This window comes from Netta rufina (genome assembly GCF_964035555.1).
Source record: "Netta rufina genome assembly, chromosome: 14".
Lineage (NCBI taxonomy): Eukaryota > Metazoa > Chordata > Aves > Anseriformes > Anatidae > Netta > Netta rufina.
In genome coordinates this window covers 6100841-6126467 of record NC_140137.1, presented here as the reverse complement: position 1 = coordinate 6126467, position 25627 = coordinate 6100841, and the positions used below count along the sequence as shown (strand labels likewise).

At 35.0% G+C, this 25627-nt stretch overlaps 1 protein-coding gene across 1 annotated transcript in view; it reads right to left on the bottom strand.

The window, feature by feature from the left end:
• Window positions 1-25627, bottom strand: part of DOCK2 (dedicator of cytokinesis 2) — a gene marked incomplete at its 5' end in the record, with an annotated part of 189235 nt that overhangs the window by 117415 nt on the left and 46193 nt on the right. The window contains 3 exons of the mRNA XM_084295002.1: window positions 6498-6640; window positions 24075-24181; window positions 24779-24849. Of these exons, the coding sequence (XP_084151128.1) occupies window positions 6498-6640; window positions 24075-24181; window positions 24779-24849 (321 nt within the window). The remainder of the gene's footprint in view (window positions 1-6497; window positions 6641-24074; window positions 24182-24778; window positions 24850-25627) is intronic.

Here is a 25627-nt window from a genome sequence, read left to right as displayed (position 1 = left end):
TAGAGCCTAAACACCACCACCTCATCAAATCCTGCTCTTCCACTGGAAATGTTAATGAAAACTACTGAAAAAAATACCCTATTCCAATCGAGTATGGTCATTATCAGAATTTATACGTTGTCTACTTAACAAATATAACTTACACTTAGTGAGAAAAATGGAGGAAATTAGCAAAAAAATGGAGGAAACAGCCAACTTTAGTACACAGACATGGAGATGTTTGAGAGCTGTGCAGTGAAAACCATTTTCTTGCTACAAGTACTTGCTGTTTTCAGTGATATTTCATGTTTCTGTCAACAGCATCCTGTTTGTTCTTTGAACTTGAATGCTTTCCATACTCGCTAGCACTGTTGTGATATAAAACATAATTTCCAGGAAATAATTAGGATGTGTTTAACTACACTCTGAATAAGTTTCTGACGCATCATCAAAGCCTACTCCTGATGAATGCAGTTTTACTTACGAAGGTCTAAACAGTTTTTCTGTTTTGTTTTCAAACCTTTTTGTTGTACATTTTTCTTGAACTCTAACAATAATGACAGATTTTGTGTACTTCACTCCAAAAGCAGTTTGCCACCCTTTCTTTCAGTATTGTATTTATTAAATAATTCCAAGGTTTGCTTTGAAGTGTAGAACATTTGTTACCCTTGTGCATGGGGGTACCAGTTAAAAGTTAGCATATTGTTTCAAATGTTCTCAATGGTTGAAGAAAGGCATCCTAGTACAGCGGGAGATGGGGGGGGGGGGGGGGGCTATGGCTCGTCACCTGTCATAAAACGTATAACAGTAGAGGAAAGGCGAAGCAACCTGGAGTACAACACAGGTTTATATAATTATACACCCTGCACCTGCATGTTTGTTTCCTAAATCAATTGGAACCCTGCTAAAAATGAAGACATAATGTTAAGACCATATATAACTCAACCTAACTCCTGTACAGTAGTCATCAGGAGCTGCAGGAGGAACCACATCAATCTAGAGGCTCACTCCTCTTGTGAAGCATTCCTTGCTAATGCAGACATCACCTTAATAGCCTACACAGCCAAGTGGCTGGCTGAATATTATCAGTACATAAAAAAATATTAATAAAATAAAAATGCAGGCTTGCAAAAATCCTAACTTAAACCACAGCACCTTTTCATGTAAAAAAAAAAAACTTCAATGCAAAGACTTTATAATCTAGCTTCACTTTCTTCCACATTTCAGCATATGCTGTACCATTATTATTAATAATAATTCAGAACATTACATAATGGTTTTAACATTTAGCCTTGACTCCATTGTTAAAGATAAGTTCTATTCTGAATTCAGAAGTAGTGTATCACATACCTTTCCTGGAAAGAAAATACAACATATGCTCAAGCATGCAAAAGTCTTTGAATTTTCAGAGAAATGTAAGGACATAAATTAGAATGGTTTCTTTTTGAAACAGAGTATGCCTTTCCTCTTGATCATCTAAGAAACAATTAAGGATTCAATATTGACATTTCATATATTGCCTAAGTGCAAGATTTCAGCTTTTATTTTAACTAAGATTTTCTAGTTTGAGAAGACAGTTTAGTAACTCACTATAGACAACGTGTTTCCACAGATCAGATTTCACTTCACATGGGTGACATACTTTCCAGGGAAACCTGGAAAACTCACCATTTGACTGCAGTCTATTTGGTTAAATCCAAATTCAGAAGCCAAATTAACATACTTGTACCATACATAAATGCTGCTTTAGAAAACAAGAATTGTATTATTCCATTTAATGGTCATCAAAAACGTGCTTGACTTATGTGTTGAAAAGGATTTGCTGAGTGCCCAAGGAATAAAACAGTCAAAGCTCATTCAGGTTATTCCAGGCAGGAGCAGGAAGTTTTCTTACAGAGTTCAACTACCTTCAGATGCATTGATAGGATGGATGATGGGACACTCAAGTTGGTTAATAGAAAATCCAAACCAAACAAAATCTCACTTTCTAAAAACATCTGTGCAGGGTAATAACAGTTATTGTTGGAAATAACTTTCATGTTCTATTTAAACTTCCACAGGGTGGGACAAAAATTAGAACAAGTCTGTTGTCTCAGAGTCAACTGTGTACCTTAGAGTGCAATAGAGATATCAGTTATTTGGACAGGGAAAAAAATGAACTAACTGAGCAACTCCTCCAGAATTATAAAACTAAACAATCTCTGCTTGAGACACCCACTTGAGTTCTCTCTTTGGTCAATTTGTTTCAGCTGTACCAGCTGCGTCCCCTCCCAAACTGTTGCCCAACCCTTACCTACTCTCCCTTACAATAATGACAAACAGAGAAGGCCTTAACACTGTGCAAGCACTATTAAAGAAAAAAACAACAATGAAAATTTTAGTTATCAACACTGTTTTGGTATCAAATCTAAAACATAGTGCATCATATGAGCTGTCATAAAGAAAATGAACTCTACCCCACCCAGACCCTATGTACTGTCTTAAGCATCCAGTTCTGTGACGTCTATACAATTCTGAGGTGTTTCTAGACTTGTTTGCTAACATAATCAACAGCTTAAAATGCAGCTGACAATTACTGACTTTGTGAACAAAATAGGAAACGATTATGCATCTCACTTCAACCTGTAGCCTCAACCAAGATTTTACCTCAGATTCCAAGAGAAGTTTACATTTAATCATGTAATCATTAAAAAAAAAAATAAGGTTCTGATGCAGTAAATATTAAACTATAGGATACATGTCAGATTAAAGACAAAGTCACCTTTTGAAAGACTGTCAGACTGCACACATTGAAGTTGTTGGAAAGGGGGAAAACACACTATTTTGATTAAATTAGAAGCAAGAAGTCACAGATTTCACCATGATCTTTAGCAGTGGTTCATGTCCTGCAGTTCTGAGCCACAACTGTATTTTACAGGTGATGAAAGCACTTGCACACTGAAGCTATGAAGCTGATTTTAGAAATGATTCAGTCAAAACAATGTCATCTATGTCCAAAAACTGTTTACTATAGAGACAATTGAAAACCAAACTTAAGTATCTCACCCAGATCCCTAACACTGTCTATTCAGAAAAATATAGATCTTACCATAAACCAATGTTCTTAAAAATGCACTTGTTACCCACAAAACCCAGCAGCTAGACAGCTGATGAGAACAGTGTTTGAAGATAAGGACCTAACAATTCCAACTTGCCCATTCCCCTAACTACACAGGGCAAAACAGGAAAGCAGAGCTGCTAATATCACAGAACCCTTGACAAGGGGAAATATATGTTTAAAAACTTATATCAAGTCTAAAGAGCACGTCAAAATATAGATTTTGACTACACAGAACTACTGTGGCTTCTTTGAGACCTTTGTCTGTCTTCTGCTTCTGGTGATTTTCACATTACAAAGATGTTTCCTTCCTTTAGTCATTTTTTTTCCTCCTTCAGATAAGATACCTCAAAATTCTTTTTTATTATATTTTATTTTTTAAATAAAGACAAGTGTTCACCACAGCTTAAGAAAATCATGATCTGTGGATTCTGTCAAGGAAAGGAAAAAGTGCTACTAATAGTCACCCATTTCCTGTTGTAGTTACAAAAAAGCAGTCTCATACTTGGTGACAGTTACCTAAACTCATTCTAACATCCTTGCTGCCTCTGATCAGTAATTACATTGCCAGAAGGCAAGCCAGAGTATGTATTTTCCTCAGCAGAAGAATCTGATTCTTTTGTTGATTTCCCAGCTGTTCTACAATGTTTCTTATAAACTTGAACACAATTCCTCCAGAGGGGTTGTCATATGCTGATAATACTATTAGATTTAAACCCATTCCAAGAGTCTTTTCTCCTTATATTAGAAATTCACGATTATTTATTGCAAACTCAGTCTGTACATAACTTCCACCCAAACATCTCACAGAACATCTCCAGTTATATAGGCTACCTTCCTTAAAAGAAGTGATTGAAGAAATGTGTAAATTTATTTATTTTAAAGATACATACTTCAATTTTGTCATAATAGCTGCAAATTTAGTGACGTTGCCTAAAAAGCTGTTGTTTGTCATAATGCAACAAGCTTGCATGGCTACCTTCTTGAATAGAAATAAAAGGACAGTACTCATATTATGCTTTTAAACAACATCATTCTATACAAATAATTATATAAATTTAATTGGACTGGAGTCCAAATATGTACAGAGTACAATTAGCCACAAAACCTCTGTTGCCCATCTGCTTAAGCATATGTATCATATTGATGGGTTAAAAAAAAAAAATCAACAAAGGAACCATTAGTAAAGTTAATATTCTCCCCAATAACAAAAGTGTATTTGATTTTAAATGCAGCTAAGCATCTGTCTAATATCAAGGGAGAATATCAGCAAGAAAAAAAAGTAAGAGCTTTCAGAAGTTCTTAGCAGTATCACACTAACAAAGCAGTTTTTAACTAAAATGATCACAAATAAAAAATGAATATTTTTCTAATTTTTTTTTTAAATCCTCGAGGCATACGCTGCTTAATTCATTCATGCAATTGTCGTAAACCAGAAGTAACAAACCTCTCAAACACAGAATTTACTAAAACACTTTCTTCCATTCAATCATCTTTGCACTTCATTTACAAGTTATTCCTAAATTAACGGATACAGGAAATATACCAATACAGAGGTAGATCATCTTCCATGCCTTAAACTTTATGACTTTATTATTTTTGAGGATAATATATCACTTAAAGTATTTTAAAGTGTATATCTACATTTAAGTGACATATTTTCCAAGAATTACTGTTAGCAAGCATACTACTAACTGGCTTTGTGCCAACAGCAACAAACTCAGAAAAAAAAGAACAAGACAGAGGTTGAAAGGGGTGGTTTTTGCTAAATGAACTAATAAAATGAGATGCTTTAAAAAAAAACGCTTTTTTTTTTTTAAATATCAACATTTTCAAATACTTTCTCTGAGGAAAACAGCTGATCGCATTTCTACATCATTTGGGATATCTCAATTCATATTCTTGGAAATTACTCTTCAAAATGCACCAGACTACATACGTGCATACTCATGGAATCATAGAATGAATTGGGTTGGAATGGACCTTAAAGATTATCTAATTCCAACCCCCTGCCATGGGCAAGGACACCTAAGTCAGATTGCTCAAATACCGAGCAACAAGAGTTAGGCTTCTTCATACTGTTCTGCATTCAGCAATTATTGTTCACTCAAGCAACCGGGAACTACAAACCAGACTTTCAATAGGAGGTAACAAGTCTTTGATACGTCAGCCACTTTTACTACAGACATATGGAATTAAAATTAATGTATGTGGTACACATGCAGTGAGCACAAATCTATCTCACTTTGTGGCTGTGTTTTACCTGTTCAAGCATAAGGTAAATAACTGGTTTACTTTACATTATAGCCCAATAAACTTAAAACTTCACACTCTACCCTATCGTACTTTCACCTCTTTTGAATTCCATTTGAAATCCAAGCTTTCCAATACCTCTCAAAAATCACCTCATATCAATCCATCCTATGGTACTTAAATGAAAAACAAAAAGTTCATAATATACACTATAAGATCACTCTGTCCAGATTTTCCTGCACAGACAAGCCTCTTGTTATGAATACCCCAAAAATTATGAAATCACGAAGCATGTTGTAATGATTTCATTACTAGAAAATGACCCAAGGATCCACAGTGAACACCAGACTAAAAAGACAACTTGCCTTTATCCAAGGCCTGTAAAATTTGGAGATGTATCAGAAAAGTATAGCTCGGGATAAAACAAGCACCTGTTCAAGGGAAGAATTACAGCTTTCCTAATGCAGTTATGAGCTCTTCCTAGAAGAAATTCCTCAAATGATGGTGAAACTTGATTGAATAACCTACTACTCATTAAAAGGCTGGGGACTAAAAAGTCAATGAGATATTCACTCAAATGAGGACAGTAACCACCCAGACCACGATTTCTAAATTGCTCCAAATTACAGGTGCCCAAGTGATAAATGACAGTCTCAAAATGTACAGTAATGTTCTCAGCGCACGTTGCTGAAAGCAGAAAGCATAAGCTACAGTATTTGTGCATTAAAAATGATACCTTTCAGAAACTGAAGATTTTCATAAAATGGTATTAAAGTTGAAAATTATTCTAAATACTTAGAAACACATTCTAATTAATTTCAGTAGTTACAACATAGAACTTCAGTGGTCAAAACTAGCCAGAAACTCTGTTAGGATAAAATCAATGCCACCTTAGCACTTTTAATAATACTATGGTGATTTGCAGCAGCTGACTTTCTAAGGAACATAAAACTGAGAAATAAAAGAAAGACACAGCACAGATTTCAGCATTTCACCTTTAAAACATCAACTGCTCTAAATAAAGTTTATGAAAAATAAGAAAAAAGTTCAATTTGACACTAACTCATATTAAAAATTTAAATGAGATTCATCAGCATCAATAATTTATTACTTAATCAGCTCAGGCTTACTACAGACTTGGGCCATCTACATCATCATCAATACTTACAGGGTCTTGACAGCTCAGAACCTCCAGGATACTGTTGAGTAATTCAACACAGTACTTCTTCTCTTGGACCTGCTGATCATCTTTCTGTTCCAGTAATTCCTTCAGCTCTTTGGTAATCACAGGGAGCAGAATGTCCCTACATTCTGAAAGAAAAAAAAAATGTCTTAAGAGCAAATATACATGAAACACTATTTGCAAGTAAATACTACTTCAAACAGTGAAACATAACACCCTTTAAAACAGCTACAGTCTCTTCCAATGTGGAATTGTTGATTTTGCAATCATGCCTCATGGATACTCATAAATTATTACTGTGTAATATTTTTGTAAGTCTACAGTATTTCTCATATATATATAATAACTAAAAATAAAAATAAAAATCAACTCCCTGAAAAAAAAAATGTTTCAGCTAAATACTGAGTGCTGTTTAATTTCTCTCAAACACCTAGGGAAAAAATATTCAATTTACACACAAAGCATCTAGAAATACTCCCTGTTTAAATAATGAAAGGATTTTAATGTAAGAAGAAATACTCTTAGAAGTAATATTTATAATATTGTAATATTCTATTGTAAACAACAGAATTTTTCTACTTGCATTGTTTTGAAACATACTTTCTAAGAACATATACAAAAATGCAGACAGGAAAAGGACACTAATGAAAACCTTTTAGGCCTCAGACGAGTGAGAGCTACGCATATATCCGTTCTCGATTAAATCTAAGGAAGGTGACAGAAACTATAATAAATTACATTAGGGTCTCACATACACATTGACATTTTGGGACAGAGGTGCTTTCTGAAATGCTCTAGGGATAAGATGCACAAATTTGAAATAACTTCAGTGAAAGTACTGACTAAATAGGGATAAAAGGTACAAAAGTTGTGGGTTTTTTTTTTTGTTTGTTTTTGTTTTTTGTTTTTTCCTAATTTATTGACACATCACGGAGTGATTTAAGTAGCAACTTACTTGTACAACGCTACATAAACAGAGTACAGTGCCACATTGTGAATAATACTAAGCACATGCTTCAAAGACTTAATATATTAAAATAACCTGGGAAGAAAACGGGAGTAAATGTAGATTCAAAGGTTCTACCTCAGAATAAAAGAAATTTGCAGCAGTCTATAAGACACTAAAGCAACATTCTACTAACTGGAAGAGAGATGAAGTTCTTACTTGTTTCACTTGAGTGAATTCTTATTGCTTATAACTACGTCTGTTGTAAGCATTAACTCTTTTGAAATATATTTATATCATCATTTGGATACTATTTTCTGTCAATAAGAGATCTCAGTGTTTCTGAAAAAATAATTGAACATAACTAGAAAATTCAGTTTTTACAAGCAAAAATGAAAATGGGACTTTTTTTTCCTTTTAAGACTTATTTAGAAAACCTTTACCTGTATATAAACTATTCGAACTCAGTGATAAACCCAGTGTGAACCACAGCAAAACTATACTACGTGATCTAAAACCAAGCCAGGGACTAGGAATCCCCCCAGTAAGGCTACTAATACCAGATGGCAGGAGGGGAAGAAAGTAAAGGATGAGAAGAATGGGAAGATTATAAATTCCTGAATTTTACAGATGAAGCAAGAGAGGCCACCAGTGCAGAAGATTATTTTTATTTCAAGTAACAGCTCCTAGTCATATAAGCCAGCAGCTTCTAATCATGTCTTAAGGGCAGAATCATTTTTTTCCTCAGAAAGTACCTCTACTCTTAGTAATGCCACAAAATCTTTTTTTTTTTTTTTTTTTTTTGGTAGCCCTTCTTCCAAGTTACAAGAGAAATCTTATTCAGCAACTAAATTACAAACCCAGTAATAAAACCACAATTATAGACTATATACCAACACTGCATTTCCTGTTCAAGGAACAAGACAGAAAGGAATTTCACACAGCTTACGGCTTGTGTACATGCAAACCCACAACTTTCCTGCACTGAATGCAGGGCACAGACTATCCATCTCCAATTCAACAAGAAAATAGCTGTATTTGTAAAGCACTTAGTGGATCATACTGCAGAGCACAGTAACACTCCTAAAGCACTTCAGTGTGGATTTGCATCCAGGGAGACAGAGAACTCCTCTCCAAAAGTTACCAATACTGATAATGTAATCAGCAGCTCCAGACATCAGACATTATACAGCTATCTCAAACAGATTTAATATGCAAATTAGCAAATTCATTCCTTTCTTGATCTCCTCATTTGAAGCACCTCTAATAACCAGTTATAAATGTAACAAATGTAGTCCATTAGCTTCTTGACCAAAAACTAATACAGAAACATCATTAGCAAAGTTAAAAGGTATATGCAATACCTTTAAAACTTTCAAAAATTTCATTCTACAGTTTTCTGGATAAATAATAACCAGCTCAACTCTTAAACCACTGAAATCACCCTTGAAATGACTGACAGTAGCAAATATAAAAAATGTCTTTAGATAGTTTTTTAAAGTTACAGGAAGCAATTTCATTATAAATCATAATAAAAATCTGTACTTACTGAACTTCATTTCAAAAGTGAATTAAGAGAGTGTATGAAGTCCTGTATTTTAGTTAATATTTATTATTATTTTAGTTGATGTGCATTTTATATCTGTAATTATACATAGAAATTGTCAGGACTGTATGGTAGATATTATGGCTGTACTAATCACTAAACTACACCTCACTCCACATGCCAGCAATACCACATGCCAGTGAGACCAATAACTGGAAAGTATAAAGGAGACCATGCACTGCCCACCTTAAGGAAGTATGGAAGTAAAGTTCTTTGTTGGAAGGAATTTAAAACTCCTTAATACCAGTGTTTTCAGAGGCCATTTAAAACTTCTCCAACCAGAATCCAACTGTCCAAATCATCTAAACCAAACATGCACACACCTTTTTGTAAAAAAAATAAGTCTTGGGCATAATTCCTCTTATGTATGAAGCCATCCAGACTTGTTAAATACCAAGAAAGCAGAGCTTCTTGCTAAGGAAAAAAAATCATCCTTAGAGGACAGCTGAAGCAGAAAGTATAATTGATTTCCTCCTGTTTCAAAAGCTAATTTATCTGTGAGCTTCATGACTCCCAGTTGCATTTTCATTATAAATGAAAGAAGTCCATAGCTGATACATATAGAATCCATTAAAAGGACTTAACATATGCAGCTGATCAATTATTTACTGTGAAGTTTCTGATGTGAACAAATCTGAAGGGTTGACCTATAAGGAAATTCAAAAGTTGTTGAACTAGCCTTATCTATATTATTTCATTAAAAAAAAAATCGAAAACTGTTCAATACGTTTTTAAAAGCAAATTGAATGGATTGTGGTAATTATCTTTGCTTAGATTAAGGTTATATACTTCTATTTTGTGACTGGCGCCTACATAAACTCAGCTTGTTATTTAACACAATACAGGAAAATTACATCACTTTCTGTGTAGGGAACAATTAAGATAATATACTTTTAATGTATTAAATAGAAATAAAAGACAATATTCTTAGAAAAGGAAAAAAAAATGAGTGTTGTAAAAGCCTTATAAGTTGAAGTCATCCTATATGAGGATGCAATTCCAAGATACTCATATAATCTAAATAACTGAAAAGGTCTAGTATTTGTAGCAAATGGCCCCTGATCTCAATCAGAGCTTGCAAATGGATTAATATTAACAGAAAACTACAGTCATGACTTCTTTTTTTTCCCCCTTCCCTCCAACAGGATATTTACATTAAAACTATACCACTATTTCACCAGCCTTTTATATAAAACATGTAGTAATCCTATTACCATGGGACAAAAATTTCTATTGAATGGCTATATAAATTCCAGCTTATAATATTAAGATATGAACACACAAGTTAAGTAGCAAAATGAACAAAGTATTCATTTGAACATCAACAAATCATTGGCTAGAAAAAAGCTGAGTAGGAATTAAGAAACCTATGGAAGGAAAGTTTACAGCTATAAGAAAGAAATAGCCAAAGTAAAGTTTTCTGTTATGGTATTTGATAACTTGTGTTCATCAAGCAATCTTCCCCCACTACACCCACACACCCTTTCAAGAAAGCTCAACACGGATGGGAGGGACACGGAAAGGGGAAGGTACTAGCTGCTTTTTTTGCTTCATAAATTTAAGTGCTAGTTGCTTTTTTTCTGTTTGATAAATGATGTAAGAAGAAAGATTGCCAGCAAAGACATACACACTTTTTAAACTTTAAAATCCATGAAAAAATAACTGATCAATGTTTTACTGGCCTTTCCTGGAAACTAGAATAAAACATATTGCCTCAAACTGTATTTGAACACAGAAAACGTTTGTTCCATCAATGTCCCTCAAAAGAAATACTGTTCTTTAGAATACGTTTTAATCAGTCCCAAATTCTAACACTTCTCAGAGCAAAGTTCCCTGGTAATAGCTTCATTAAGGTTCAGATAGATTCATTCTGGTAAAGGATTAAACATAGCTGTGTGTAATTGTGTTACTCCCCTATTTAGAACTCTTTAGAAAATAGCTAATGATTTCTTCTGTACCAGGTAAGTGAAACTCAAACTTAATGTCATTAATGCAATAATGTCATTAGAAAAGACATTTGGGGTCTCCTTCGGCAAAAATCACAGGTGTGCTTCATTCCTGACTGCCTCATATGTGCAGCCAAAACAGTAATAAAGATTTAATACCACTTTTATCTCCCTTAGGAAACACTACCCTTGATTACCTGGCAAGACTGCAGTCAGAGCCATCTGTTAGGATGGTTTCATGCCCACTTGAACTGGCATGCCAAATTAATAAGGACATAGGTGTCATTTGAATACAGATTTAGAGCAAAGCCTTAAAAATAAAATCAGTGAACAACATCCTTTCAACAAGGAGAGACTTCTGATGGCAGTCAGTGCACAATTACAGTGCCATGCTTCTTCACAAAGGACATCTGTTCACAACAGCAGGCATCCTTCTCCTGAAAGTCTTCCCTCTGTTATTTACCATGTAACTCTTTGTTGGGAGCACAAAAGTCATGAAGTTAAAATTTGATGCTTTTTTTTTTTATCCCATCAGAAAATCTAAATTTCCCAGGTGAAATAAAAGCCAAAGATGGAGAGAGACTGTAGATTACCTATAGACTGACAGCACTGTAAGCAGTGAGTTCTGTGTGTCCCGGAATCCAGTACTGAGGCAGAAAGTCAGCACACAGTGCTGGAGCTGACCATTCCGGGCAAGCATCAGCAAGGTTAGAGAGCAGAATAGGTACTGGCTTAACGGTCACAGAACACCACCACCAAGCTTCAAGTACTGCAGAATGCATCCAATTCCCAGCTTTAAGTTTCTCGTACTCTGGCTGGGAGCTGAGTTGTGTCATTTACTGGAAGGCTGCCAAAACAACATCTAATGCCACCTTTGCTATAGCCAAAGCAACACTGAGCATTCAGTGCATTTTCCAGCTTGTCCGCAATCATTGCAGTCCGCCAGCCAGCCACAAATGCTTGTCAGCATGTCCTCTCCAACAGATTTAAAAGTTTGCCTTGTGTTTGGACAATGGAGTATCGATGAATTCCAACTTTCATCTTTCCACATTTTGTTTAATTGATACGCTAAACTGAAATAAGCAAGAGATTTGTATCAACTCTTGTAATACAGCTGTTCTCTTTTCCACTTGACAGAGTTATAAGCAGACTGTTTTACATTTAGAAGTTCACTGTTAAAGTTAGTTTACCTAGCTAGATTTATATTTCCCTCCAAAAAGCAAAGATCTTGATGTATTTATTTAAAAAACTTACCATAATGGGTCAAGACCAAGAAAATGTTACAAGTAGCAGATAATTATCAAAATGTCTAGCATGTTACTTACTTCTCCATAAACACAAGAAAATAATGGCTTTAACCCGCAATGTGTCACTATAAATTCATGAAAACAAATACTTGTAGATATGCATATGCCCTCCATATCCATGTCAAACAACTGCATGAATAAAAGTATGCAATACAGGATTTAAGATGTGATACTTTAAGGATAAAGAAGTGTTTCTTAGAAGAATCTTTTTAAAGCTAAGTACAAAATTCAAGAGCAGATCCACATGAGAGATTATTTTTCAGTGTAGAGATATTTTTAAGGGACTTTATGAACAGTGTTTTGGGGTTTTCCCAGTAGCTAAAAAAGGGAGAGTAAAATTCATTAACAATTTCCTACTTTTAAACATATTGAAATGCTGGAAAATTGTGTTGAACACAGGGCAGGAAAACAATCCCAGAAAATGAAAAACAAATTACTTCAGCTTAAGTACTCATATCACAACTTATTATGAAACTAGGTTCTTCTTATTATTATTATTTTATCTGTAACTCGTTTCTGGCAGTAATAAAATTGAAAGATGCTTCATCAAATTACTAGCATTCATTCAACTTTTTTTTTCAACTTAGTTCTTATCAGTCCTGAAGACAAAAGCAAAACACAGATTTCCACATCTTTAATTGGATGAAACAGCAGAGAAAAATCAAATAATTCTAATTAGGTGTCATAATTTTAACTTTAATATTTCCCTAAGTAGATCCTTACTTGCACTTATCTGAACTTACAGCATTGATTTTTCAGGTAGATGCTTACAAGAAGAAAAGATCAGAAGTTATCTTCCTTGTGCAAGTTAGGCATTATACAGCTATGCAAACCCACATGTATGTTATCTAAGAGGTCATAGTCCATGTATCAAATTCAAATTGTGAGAAACAAGGATTCTAAAGAACATGAAAGTAAGAGTCATTTTCCTTTTTGCTCTAACACAAAAGCGTATGTCGGTATCTAACAGGAAAATCTTAGATTCCTGAGGCTCTACTGTACAAAAACATTATTACCAAACACACTGTACAAAACAAACATTGCCAAACCCACTGGTATTCACTTTGTACTTTATTACACAAAGCAATGTCTTCTCCTCCTACAAGTTGTCACTAGTTTATTATTAAAAGTCATGAAAATATTTTGATTTCTGGACAAGCTTTACAGAGCATACACTTTGTGGCTTGAATTTCACAACTCGCTTTCATTTACTACAGGAATACGTGTATACATACTGGACAAAGTTTTCTATCACTCAGATTTGTTATTTATAATACATTACATTTTGCTGTTAGCAGTTTCAAGAATCATACTATACAAAGAAACAAACTGACTAGATAAGGTTTTAACAAACATATGTGATTCTAACAAATGTGACAGAGGATATTCATTACACAGAATGAAGAGTGTATAACCTATAAAATGATGCAGGAATTAATGCTTCTGCCAACAGTATTATATGTGAATCAGCTGTTGCATCATTTATTGTGTTAATCCCTGTTACTAAGTTAAAATTACTTTTTATTAGTGGCAATGTAGCTTTTTATATCTCCAATCTACTGAGCTATATTAAATCCAGTCCCCAGTTTCTTCATAAAGAGCTGACCAACAGCTACTGAAGCATAACTTGAAATTAAACAAAAATATAAATCAATATATACTGTGTATTAGATATATGCATAATTTATGGTTCTATCTGCCAATTAAAATTAGAGGCACAGAAATGCACCTCTAATCTAACAAATTTCAGTTTACCTATTTTATATGGGACTGACTAAATTGAATATTATAGAATTGAAAATCATACTGCAATTAAAATGTTATCATTTTAACCTGTAACAACACACAATATACATAGCATAGGACCAACCAACTGCAAACAGACAGACAGTTTCACTCAACTACATCTTAACAATATAGGACATATATAAATATGTACTAAGGGATAAATCTCAGATCTGACCTAAACGTTTGTTCTTCTAGATCACCAACATGGACTATTGATACCTTTCAAGCAGTGAAACTGAAGAATCAGAGCATTCCACAGATACCTGAAGTTGGTAACATATACATGAATATTAGGAAACTAGTCTAATTGCAGACAAATATAAATAAAACTTTTGTTTAAATAAAATTTTGTTTAAATAAAATTTTGTTTAAATAAAATAGGAGTTCTTCCTTTAGAAAAACAATTACTATAGTTTCAGCATTTCTTCTAGCATTTGGCAAATTAACCCCTACTGCTAACATATGTCTCTTGATGCTGCTGCCTCCAGAAATCAGCAAGTGCTTTGCATATGCTGAACATGCAGGAGCTATGTCTGCAGCTAGTGATCAGAGGCTCTGGATTTTGAGCCAAGAGACTGAAGCTCTATTCCCAACCCTGCCAATGACCATCTGTGTGACCTACTTGTACTTTATATTCTTTGAAGCAGATCTCAGTGTTTTGCTACTGCACAAACTCCTAGTCGGGAGTGGACCTTTAGAGAATACCAAGTGAAAAGCAGCAATGTGAACATATACACTTTATTTATATTCACATACATGTACAATTAAGAATTTGATATTCATTTCACACCAATAAAAAACAATTTTCCAAAGGCTAACTGATTTACAAATTTCAATATAATGTCAGTGAATATTCCATGTTCATCTTAAATAAAAATCTAGTTCCAAACACCGTAAGCTTGGAAACAATAACAGCAGCAAAAATTTCATGCAATTGGTAAACACTTATGTCTAAAAATGGTTATCTGTCAAAAACAGAGAGGTAGTTGTGGAATTTTGGCAATAGGTTTCCTAAAAACTAAGTGTGCATCAATACACATGCTTTTTACAGAAATTAAGAAATTCTACCAAAACTTTTTTCAGCAGGTCCAAAAGAGACTTTCCAGAGAGACAGAGATGAATCCATTAAATACAGTTATGCAAAGGGAAAAATATCTTCCAGGAGATCATTCCTTACATCAAATGATACTGAAATCCCAGTAAAGGTGTTTATGAAGGACAAGACAACCATTTCTTTCCCTCAGATATATTTAAAAAAGGAATCATCTACAGATCTACAAGGAAAATGTCAAAATTAAGTTTAAGATTTCTTGTCCTTTAATGAGGGACACAACACTATCTGAAGGCAAAAACTGGATAAAGTGTCTGCACATGTGCTTAAACATCACATAAGAATATTCAAAAACTTAATGGTTAAAGTGCACAAGCAGTTCCCAGTACATTCAGCCCCTGAAACATATTAACCACCATACCCATCTGTAAGAAGTTTTTTTATGTCTTTTTTTTTTTTTTGAAAACAAACAAACAAACAAAACAACATGTTTTCCTGTTATCTCAACTCTACTTCCTTAGAAAAAGTGGTGAACATTAATGGGTAAAGGAAGAGAACTACCAGTATATGAAATCTAATTATATTGTAGGATCTATAGACAATACCACTGGGTATTGACCTTGCTATTGGTGAATGAGCTCAACTGGTACTCTAATGAACTACTTAGGAAGAGACTAAGTGTTAAAGCTGGAGGAAAAATGGATAATCTGAAAAATGCAAATGAATAGACTTCATCATAATTAGCACTTTAGTTAAGTATATTCCATATTCTCAGCAAAATAAAAAACCACTACCTCTTCTAGATAAACGTGAACTTTAGTTAACGATATTGTAAATTATCATGCTGCATAGTATTTTGTAATACACTACATATGCTTCCATTCTTGTTAATTACTTCCACCTCATTGCTTCAAGTAATGAATCAGGCATTGTCCACACCCTACAAACACAGTGCTAAATGTGATGTATTTTACAATCAATTGTATTTGATGTAGAACATTAAAAGCTGGGTTTTGGAGTTTTGTTTCTATTTTAAACTATGGTCATGTACAATAAGGACTTGTTTTCTCTTTACTGTGCTCAATATTAAAATAGCACAGTACAGATTTTTATTTTTTTTTCATACCACTATAGTATCAGTCAGATAAATAACTGTATATTGTTTTTTTTTCACGTTACACAGTGCCAGAAATTAAACATGTTGTGGACTTTCCTCTGCAATACTTACAACTTCCAGGTTAAATCTAAACAATATGAAAATACAACATAAAAGCAAATTATCTTAAAATATCAGTTACAAGTATAAACACCCTGTAGTTATCCCAAGACTGATTTTCTGCCATTAGTGGTGTAGAGACAGTTTAGGTGAAAGGAAAATACTAAGATCATCACCCAAAAGACAAGCTCTATGATTAAATAGCATAACAGATATTAAGGGAATACTACTGAAGCAATAGTAACCTTGTTACGTAGCCACAGTGTCAGAGGGATGACAACTTCTTCATGGAATGGTCTCATGAAAAGGAAAACATACTTGGAAGAGTCTACTTGACCCTCACTGGGTTGCACTGATGATAGGAAAAGGTAAATTCCCTGCACCCCAGCAAAAAAATGCATCCCAGTGAATGGAAATTGTCAAGTACAGATATGTGTAAGCTTAAAACTCTTAAAAAAAAAAAAAAAAAAAAAAAAAAGAAGAAGAAAAAAAAAAGACATCATTCCCTCACTTCATCAAAACATTGAAATACAAAATCTTTCAATGAATATTCACTAGTTAGCATAAATATTCTCTGATGAGCAAGAAAATGACTTACACAGCATACATTTTAGCTTTATTTTAAAAAGATATCCACCTGAATTCTTTGTTTTGGAAAACTGCTTCTTCAGAGGATCATCTTTAATTTTAAACTAATAATTAAAAACATCAGCTGGTATTTCCCCAGGCTCGTCTAAAAACACTATCATCTCAGCATTGTTATATAATTATATATTTCATATTAATAAGATCATCTTAAAGTAGATCTTGTGCATATAATCACCATATACATATAAACACACTGTGATTTGTATATATTAAAAAAGTGCATAGATTTTCACTCTCAGTTACTAGAGCAAGTTTGGATCACAATGACCTATTCAGATAAGCAGGATTTTAATACCCAGTGTGAGACAGCTAGGGCGGTAAAGGTTTTAAATAAGTATTATATTCTGTATTTACAGTCCTCACCGCATGGTTTTGCTGTCAAGTGTTTGATATTAGCCAAAATTGCACAAGGAGGTTTTGTACACTTCTAGAATTTATAACTAAGATTAAATGAATCTACTAACTACTCGTCTGGGAAAAATTAAAATGTGCTGATTATCTGGTCAGCAGTACACAAAAGCTCCACTTTGTTTTTTTACAAAAGCTCCTCAGAATTAAAAATATTTTTAGCAAAACTTTTAACACATTATTACCCTAAAAACTTCAAAATTGAAAATATATACCCTTCATATAACTTGCACCATATTCTGAGGTAGACATTTTCTATGATATACCAGCTACGTATTTCTTGACTTCAGACAACCTGCATTTACAAGCAAGCAGCAATCCATTACTATTATTTATCTGCAAGCAATAAAAGCTTTACAGAGCATTATGCATTAACAGACTGCAGCTAAAGCAAAGGCCTGTTAGAGTAATAAAAGAAAAACCATGCTAAGCAGACTATAATGGTAACTGGATTTGAATCTCACTAACTTTTGATTAATAACCACTGAATAAAGACAACCTTTAGAACTGGGAAAAGACTGCTTTTGCTTCTGGAAAATTTGCAGCAGATCAGCAGCAAAAAGCACTAAAAACAGACAAGCATCAAATTAAGGTACTTGCCATGTCATGGGAAAGCAAACCTCTGACTCCTCCTTTGAGAACCTTATAGAATGGAAGTTGAATAGAAACAAAACCATCTTATACAAAAGTAAGTTCCAGATCTGGAGCTGACAGGGAGAAACCACAAATATAGCTTGGGAAAAGATTAAGACCGCAGGTTTGGGGCGGGAGTTGCAGAGACCAAGAGCAAAGCAACACACTTAAGCTCTGATGACTATTTCTTAACTGTTCTTCTAAACTATAACCCTCTGTTATCTTTGCAAAATCAACTTTGTTTTATTACACACAGCTCCCTTACGGACTGTTATAGATTGTTTAAATATATGACAGCAATGGTTAACTACATGCAAAACCCAACCATTTGGCCAAAGCATGTTGTTAAATATCAGACCAGGAAATTTATGCTTTTAAGTTACGAGTGTTAAATACTCAGAGATCTTAATATGTCTAACAAATATACAGACACATATTCACTAGCAACAAGACATTACCATTGCTTCATTATCATCTGCAGAAGCCTCTTTAAAGTGACCTGATTTTCAGCTAATGTGATGACTTCATACTGTGGACAGTTGCCAAACAACATTTTACACAGAATTTAAACTAAATTCTAAAGAAATACTTACAATGAAATGATTTTCAGATAGCTGTCAAATAGATACATCCAAAGTAAGCATAGGAAATATGGGAAAAAAATACATGTATTTTAGATAAAACAAAAAGGAAAGAAAGCCTGCCCATCTCTATTCCCTTCTCCTACCAGCAATTAGTTCAACATTTAAGTCACAAATACAGTGGTTGCACAAGACAGAATAAATATAGAAATGACCTTTCATTTACTATTAGAATATCAACTAGGGTGAATGACTCCCATAACATGAAAAATAAAAAATCGAAAGTTTGTAGAATGGCTAGATTCCCCAGAGAAACACATTTGCCACATACGAACATATTCTTCAGTAAAGAGCTGAAAGAAAATATCCTTCAGTGCAATCGGGTAAAAGTTACAGGCTCTTTACAGTGGGATACCATTTCACAACTAAGTAATACATCTAAGAAAGAAGGGCAAGTGCATCTTAGGACAAACTGCAGATTTGAAGGGAGGACACACAACAAGCACACAGACTGATGAGAAAAGCATGATATAAACAATGCAAGCAACAGCAAAAATTGCCAAGGGTGGCTGAAACAAAGTCTCCTACCTAGAAAAGGAACTGTAAGTTGCCCTAAGCATTGATTAAGGGATACTTTAGCCATTATGTACTGCAACAAATAAAGCAAATTGTTTGGTTTTCTTTAGCCAAAATTGTATTTTCCTCTATAATTCTTTCCCTATCTCCCTTACCTTTTATTTGCCTTTCTCCCCCTCCAGCAGATGACCACTGTCTGAACACAGGATTCGAGATGTACTTGTGCACTGGTTCTACAGTTTATTTCTTGTTTAAATCTCATTTTACAAAACCAGTACAGTCAGAAAATGCCATATACCCATATACTCAGTGGATCCTGGATTCAAGGCTTGTTGGCACTAAACTGTACCTGAAAACATGGAAGTTATTTATTACTTTAAAAAAGGTGGTGTTTTGTTTTGTTTTGTTTCTTTTTTTCAGCTTTTTTTTCAGCTACATCTAACATAAAGCTCCGGTTGACAACAAGCAGCAAAATACTTGGAAAGCATTAAGTATAGAGCTGTTATTAGGAAAACAGAAATAATATTTATATGGCAGCCTCAAACCTAGTCAATACTGAAGGTGCCTACATTACACTACTGCCCAATGGAAGTAGTCTGTCTCAACAGGCTGATGCCCCAAGAACTTGCCCTCTGACAGTTTGCATCAGCTTACAGAATACTTCAAATTTCACGTAATACTTCAGATATTGTTTTATTTCTATATTTGTCAATAAAACTGTTTCTCAAATACTACATATATATGTTGAGATTACCACTTTACCATGCATTTTTGATGCATTTGGTCATTATTATACACATGCTTGTTACCTGACTCAAATGCCCCACCATAAAAACATTAATTTATTGAAAACAAGTGAATACTTTTGAGAGTGCGACACTATCTTCAAATCTGTAACTTATGCATTTGTGGAGCATTCAGAGAACAATGCCGAAAATCATGTTCTAAATACTGGATTGGACTCTAAGCTTTAGTGCTTTAACAAATATGTAAAATAAATAAATAAATAAATAAAAACTTTTATGAGAAAAAATTATGATGCTGCATGATCTCCATAATAAATGTAAATATGATCTTAACATGTTGTAAATGAAGTTAAGACAACATATTCTTCTGGGGTAAATTAAGCATCTTACATTACCATATAACATGAATAATAAAGAGACAGATAACTTTTCATCCTGCAGAAATCTGTGGGAGCACAAACACTTAAAGAGACTGTATAAGACTAAGGCAAACAGACACGTCTGTCTTCAAGTACTATAAAGGAAATCCTAAACTCTCTAATTCAAATCCAGACATCCAGCTTCAAGGGTTAATATTACTTGACATGAACATTACTCTTGCTAGCAAAGTTTGATTTTCAGTAGTTGACTTGTATTGATGCATATGTATAGTTGACACATATTTCTACCAAATGCAAGATATAGGTGTTCCCATATATCAATAAGGAAACTGACTGACCTAAATAACCAAACTAAGAATCGTCAGCTCCCACATTTTCCAGTAAGAGCAGAGTCTGCAGACAAGTAACAGTGTACAGGTCACAATAATTTATGGCATCCTTCAATGTAACTATATATATTGCAGAATTTGGACAGTTTAAGAAAAGCTGTAAAGAACTAACTACACTTGGACAGCTCTGTGTCCCCCAGCAGAAATGCAGCAAAGACAACTACTACACTGCTGGTGCACTGACGTGCAGTGTTACACTGTTTAGTTCCTTTTACTGAGCCTGCAAGCTCCTCCTATCAAGCTGCTTTTTCTTCTGATTTTGTACAGCACTCAGCACAAAGTCCTACTCCTGAACAGTCATAAACAATGTGGTGAAAAAAACACTTGTTTTCTTCTGGAGCATACATAGATATGGAAAGAAGGAACTAATTGTGTAGTGTACACCAGGAGGAGGAAGGTGCAAGTCAACAGAACTGTGAAGTACACAGCTTATTTTATGTTCAGCTACTTGTTTCTGGATCTTTCTTAGGGATTTATTTCTTATTATAAAGGGTGCTGTTTTTCTGACCAGGACTCCTGATATATGAACCAATAAAAATGCATTTCAATGACAAGCTTCTTTAAAGAAAAATATCCAGCTATTGTTATTCCACAGCAGTACCTGCCCTTATTCTCTGGCTTGTAAGATTCACAGACAGAATGATAAAAATCTGAATTTTTCTTTCAGCAAAACAACTATTTAGCTGGAAGTTAACGTATCAACACTAAAAGCATAAACTTTAGCAAAATACAGACAAAAACAAGTAGTATCCTCAGTACTATTAGAACTAGAGTTACTCTGCTCCTTTAAATCTGTAACTATTGAGGCAGATAGTTAGTTTACTGGAAATTGAATAAAATTGTCATTATCTGAGGAGCTGAGGCTGGTATCTTACATACATATATGTTGCAAACATCATTAGTATTGCACATGCACACAAAAAGGACATTACTGCTTACAGTTAATTTCTCCATGTTAAACATAGTCAAGGTATCTAGCTGAATTCTAATGAGATAAAGACTTCAAGAGATTGGCTTATTTTCACAGAATCACAGAATTTCTAGGTTGGAAGAGACCTCAAGATCATCGAGTCCAACCTCTGACCTAACGCTAACAGTCCCCACTAAACCATATCCCTAAGCTCTACATCTAAATGTCTTTTGAAGACTTCCAGGGATGGTGACTCCACTACTTCCCTGGGCAGCCTGTTACAATGCCTAACAACCCTTTCGGTAAAGAAGTTCTTCCTAACATCTAACCTAAAACTCCCCTGACTCAACTTAAGCCCATTCCCCCTTGTCCTGTCACCAGGCACGTGGGAGAACAGACCAACCCCCACCTCGCTACAGCCTCCCTTGAGGTACCTATAGAGAGCGATAAGGTCGCCCCTGAGCCTCCTCTTCTCCAGGCTGAACAAGCCCAGCTCCCTCAGCCGCTCCTCGTAGGACTTGTTCTCCAGGCCCCTCACCAGCTTCGTTGCCCTTCTCTGCACCCGCTCAAGCACCTCGATGTCCTTCTTGTAGCGAGGGGCCCAAAACTGAACACAGTACTCGAGGTGCGGCCTCACCAGAGCTGAGTACAGGGGGACGATCACCTCCCTAGCCCTGCTGGTCACACTGTTCCTGATACAAGCCAGGATGCCGTTGGCCTTCTTGGCCACCTGAGCACACTGCTGGCTCATATTCAGCCGACTATCCACCATCACTCCCAGGTCCTTCTCTGCCTGGCAGCTCTCCAACCATTCCTCTCCCAGCCTGTAGCTCTGCTTGGGGTTGTTGTACCCCAGGTGCAGGACCCGGCACTTGGCCTTGTTGAACTTCATGCAGTTGACCTCAGCCCATCGGTGCAGCCTATCCAGATCCTCCTGCAGAGCTTTCCTACCCTCAAGCAGATCGACACACGCACCTAACTTGGTGTCATCTGCGAACTTACTGAGGGTGCACTCGATGCCCTCGTCCAGATCATCGATGAAGATATTAAAGAGGACCGGCCCCAGCACCGAGCCCTGGGAGACGCCGCTAGTGACTGGCCTCCAACTGGACTTGACTCCATTCACCACGACTCTTTGGGCCCGGCTATCCAGCCAGTTTCTAACCCAACAAAGCGTGCGCCAGTCCAAGCCAAGAGCAGTCAGTTTCTTGAGGAGACCCAAATTTAACCCATTTAACCCATTTTAACCCAAATGTCTTTCAGTTTTGGAAGAGGTTGTCTTTCTTCCTGGTCTTAAATGCTACTTCCTACAAGAAGCAGAAACAAAAGCTAAGACTTATACTTCTGATCTTAGCAGATGTAAATGTAACCAGTAGTGCAATAATATCTCAGTTACTACTTGGAAAATAGAAATACAGTAAACTGTCTGAAAAAAAAAATGAATACAGTTTTAGATCTGTTTGAAAGTTAACTTGTTTGATCTGCTCTTAATAGCTGTAAAATAGTCAAATTTCCTTCTATCCTTGCTAGTTCAAACTGCATCACTCTTCTGGCAATATAGAGCAATGAGAATGAGATGAGCAGAGCTGCCCACCCATGCTCAGTACTACTTGCCGCTAACTGCAAAGTTCCCAGAATCATTATCTACAAATTGTCAGAAACAAATTACGAGAGAATGGCCAACCATTTGAGTAGAACTTTTGCCTTTCAAAGCTCTTGTGGTCTTTTTACACACCAGTACAATGCTAAGATAGAAGTAAGCCATCCAGTCCACAAAAGTGGAGGCAGAACCCTTAAATGTCAAGATGAAGTCAACCAGGTAAAATCCAGGCTTCTCTGCTAGGACTCCTTGAGAAAAAATTCCCCATCTGCAGCAGAACAAAGGAAAACTAAGCACAAACTAGGCATAAACACGTTGGTATCATTTTTTACTCCTGTTCTGAGAATGAAAAAAGACACTAAGATCTGATAAAAGTCAAGAAAAATACTGATTCCTATAAACAGAGGAACTGCATTGCAGCTAAGCTATATTACAGCACAGTCAGGATTTTTCTTCGACTGAAGCAAAAGCCTTATATAACATACCATAAGCCGTCTTCACAAGGTTTCATTTCATGTTCCTATTTCAATATAGAGTTTACAAATGGGTTCAAAGGATAGATATAAAGCTCTATACATCTAGCCATTATATCAGAGGAAAAATACAAAACTCTTCCTCTGAGATCTACCTGTTCAGTGTTTTCTGCTAGCAACTATGCTTTGCACAACAGCAATCTGAGAAAGCTTAATCCTCTCCAGAGGTCAGACTTCTAGAATTCACTCTTTCTCAGTATCAGTTCTACTCAATTTCAAACATGAATTGCACAAAACAGAAGTCAGTCAACATTTCCACACCTACTTATTTAAAGCCTTAAAGGCATTTTATATTTACCTTGTTTTTTAAAAAGGTTGCTGCGCACTATTTCCTTCATGGACTGCACTTTCTGCTTCTGTAGTTTCACTGGCGGAATGCAAGTGTAAAATTCATATAACAGTTGGCTGCATGTAAAGGGAGAGTGTCATAAATACAGTACAGATGAATTCATCACGTGTTAATAAGAAACACAGCAAAAGCAAAGTACTATATATTTCTAAATATTTATTTATTTTTTTAAGATTTAGATTTATTTCCTGTATCACAGGTTACAAAGATAATTTTCAAGAGTAACAAGATGAGAATGATCTAGATGTTGGCCATGTTTACAAATTTTTATTTCCTTTTTCTTTTAAGGCAGTAAAACTATTCTTGTACAGTGGAGGCAATTCTTCTTTGACAAATAAACATACTTATTTCTAACTGCAAAAATCAGATTTGGTTTTCTTGAATAGCACTTATTCAAGGGGGAAAAAATGATAGCATCCACTTGTTCATTTCATTCATGGAGTTACTGCTTAAGAATTGAGCCTCAATATTCAATTCTGTCAAATCAAATGAGAACAACACATGTCCAGAGTTCTATCACTGTCTCAATCAGCAGAAACAACCATAGCTTTGTTCACATAAACCAATTAATAATTAATTCCAGGTACAAATTAGTTTTAAATTGTACACATCATGTGATAGATACATCTATAAAATGTTCAAAATCAGCTCACCTCAGTAACTTGGCATCAAAGACCATTTCAACATCATGAAGAACTGATGGTATATACTTCAAAGCAGCAACCTGAATTGAAATACAAATCGTGTTACTTTTGTACGTTTATCTGTGCATATGTCGTACAAACACAACACAGAGCACTGAATACAAACACTGAAACAGAAACATGCAAAACAAAGTGATAAATTTGGGCTTCTTCTCTCAGACTAAAACTTCACATGATATTTTAATACCATTTCATCACAAAGCAGTACTTACACAAGGGGTCTTATGCTGAAGATATGCAGAAGAACTTCAATACAATAGCATGAATTGAATCATATTCTGCTTGCAAACCACCGGCACTATGACCATCTTTATTATGCACATATGTAAACTGAGTACTGTTTACAGGAGCAATTTGATCATAACTTTGATCAGTCTGTCCCAGACATGTGCCAAGCAGAGGGCAGAAAGGATAACAGTCACCTAACCACCCCAAAGGCTACGCTTTCTGTGGAAGATGAAATGGAGCATCATGTCCCTAACCAATCCTCTGCAGCTAAACTATCTGAGGTTATAGTTTTTCCTAGTCATTTCTGAGATGTATTTCGATAATGTTGTGGAATCAGCAAACCTTAAAAGAAGACAAGGATCATGGACAAGAATACTCAAGAGGTAATCCTCAAATTCAAAATCATCACTAACATTTAAACACAAACATTCTCAACGACTAGCTTGCACTACTCACTGTCATAAAATTGTTTTTGAGATGAAAGATTTTAGATTTCACTGAATTTACTATTGAAGAAAACACTTGGAAATCACGAATTACATTAGCATGCTGCTATAAATCCAACTACAA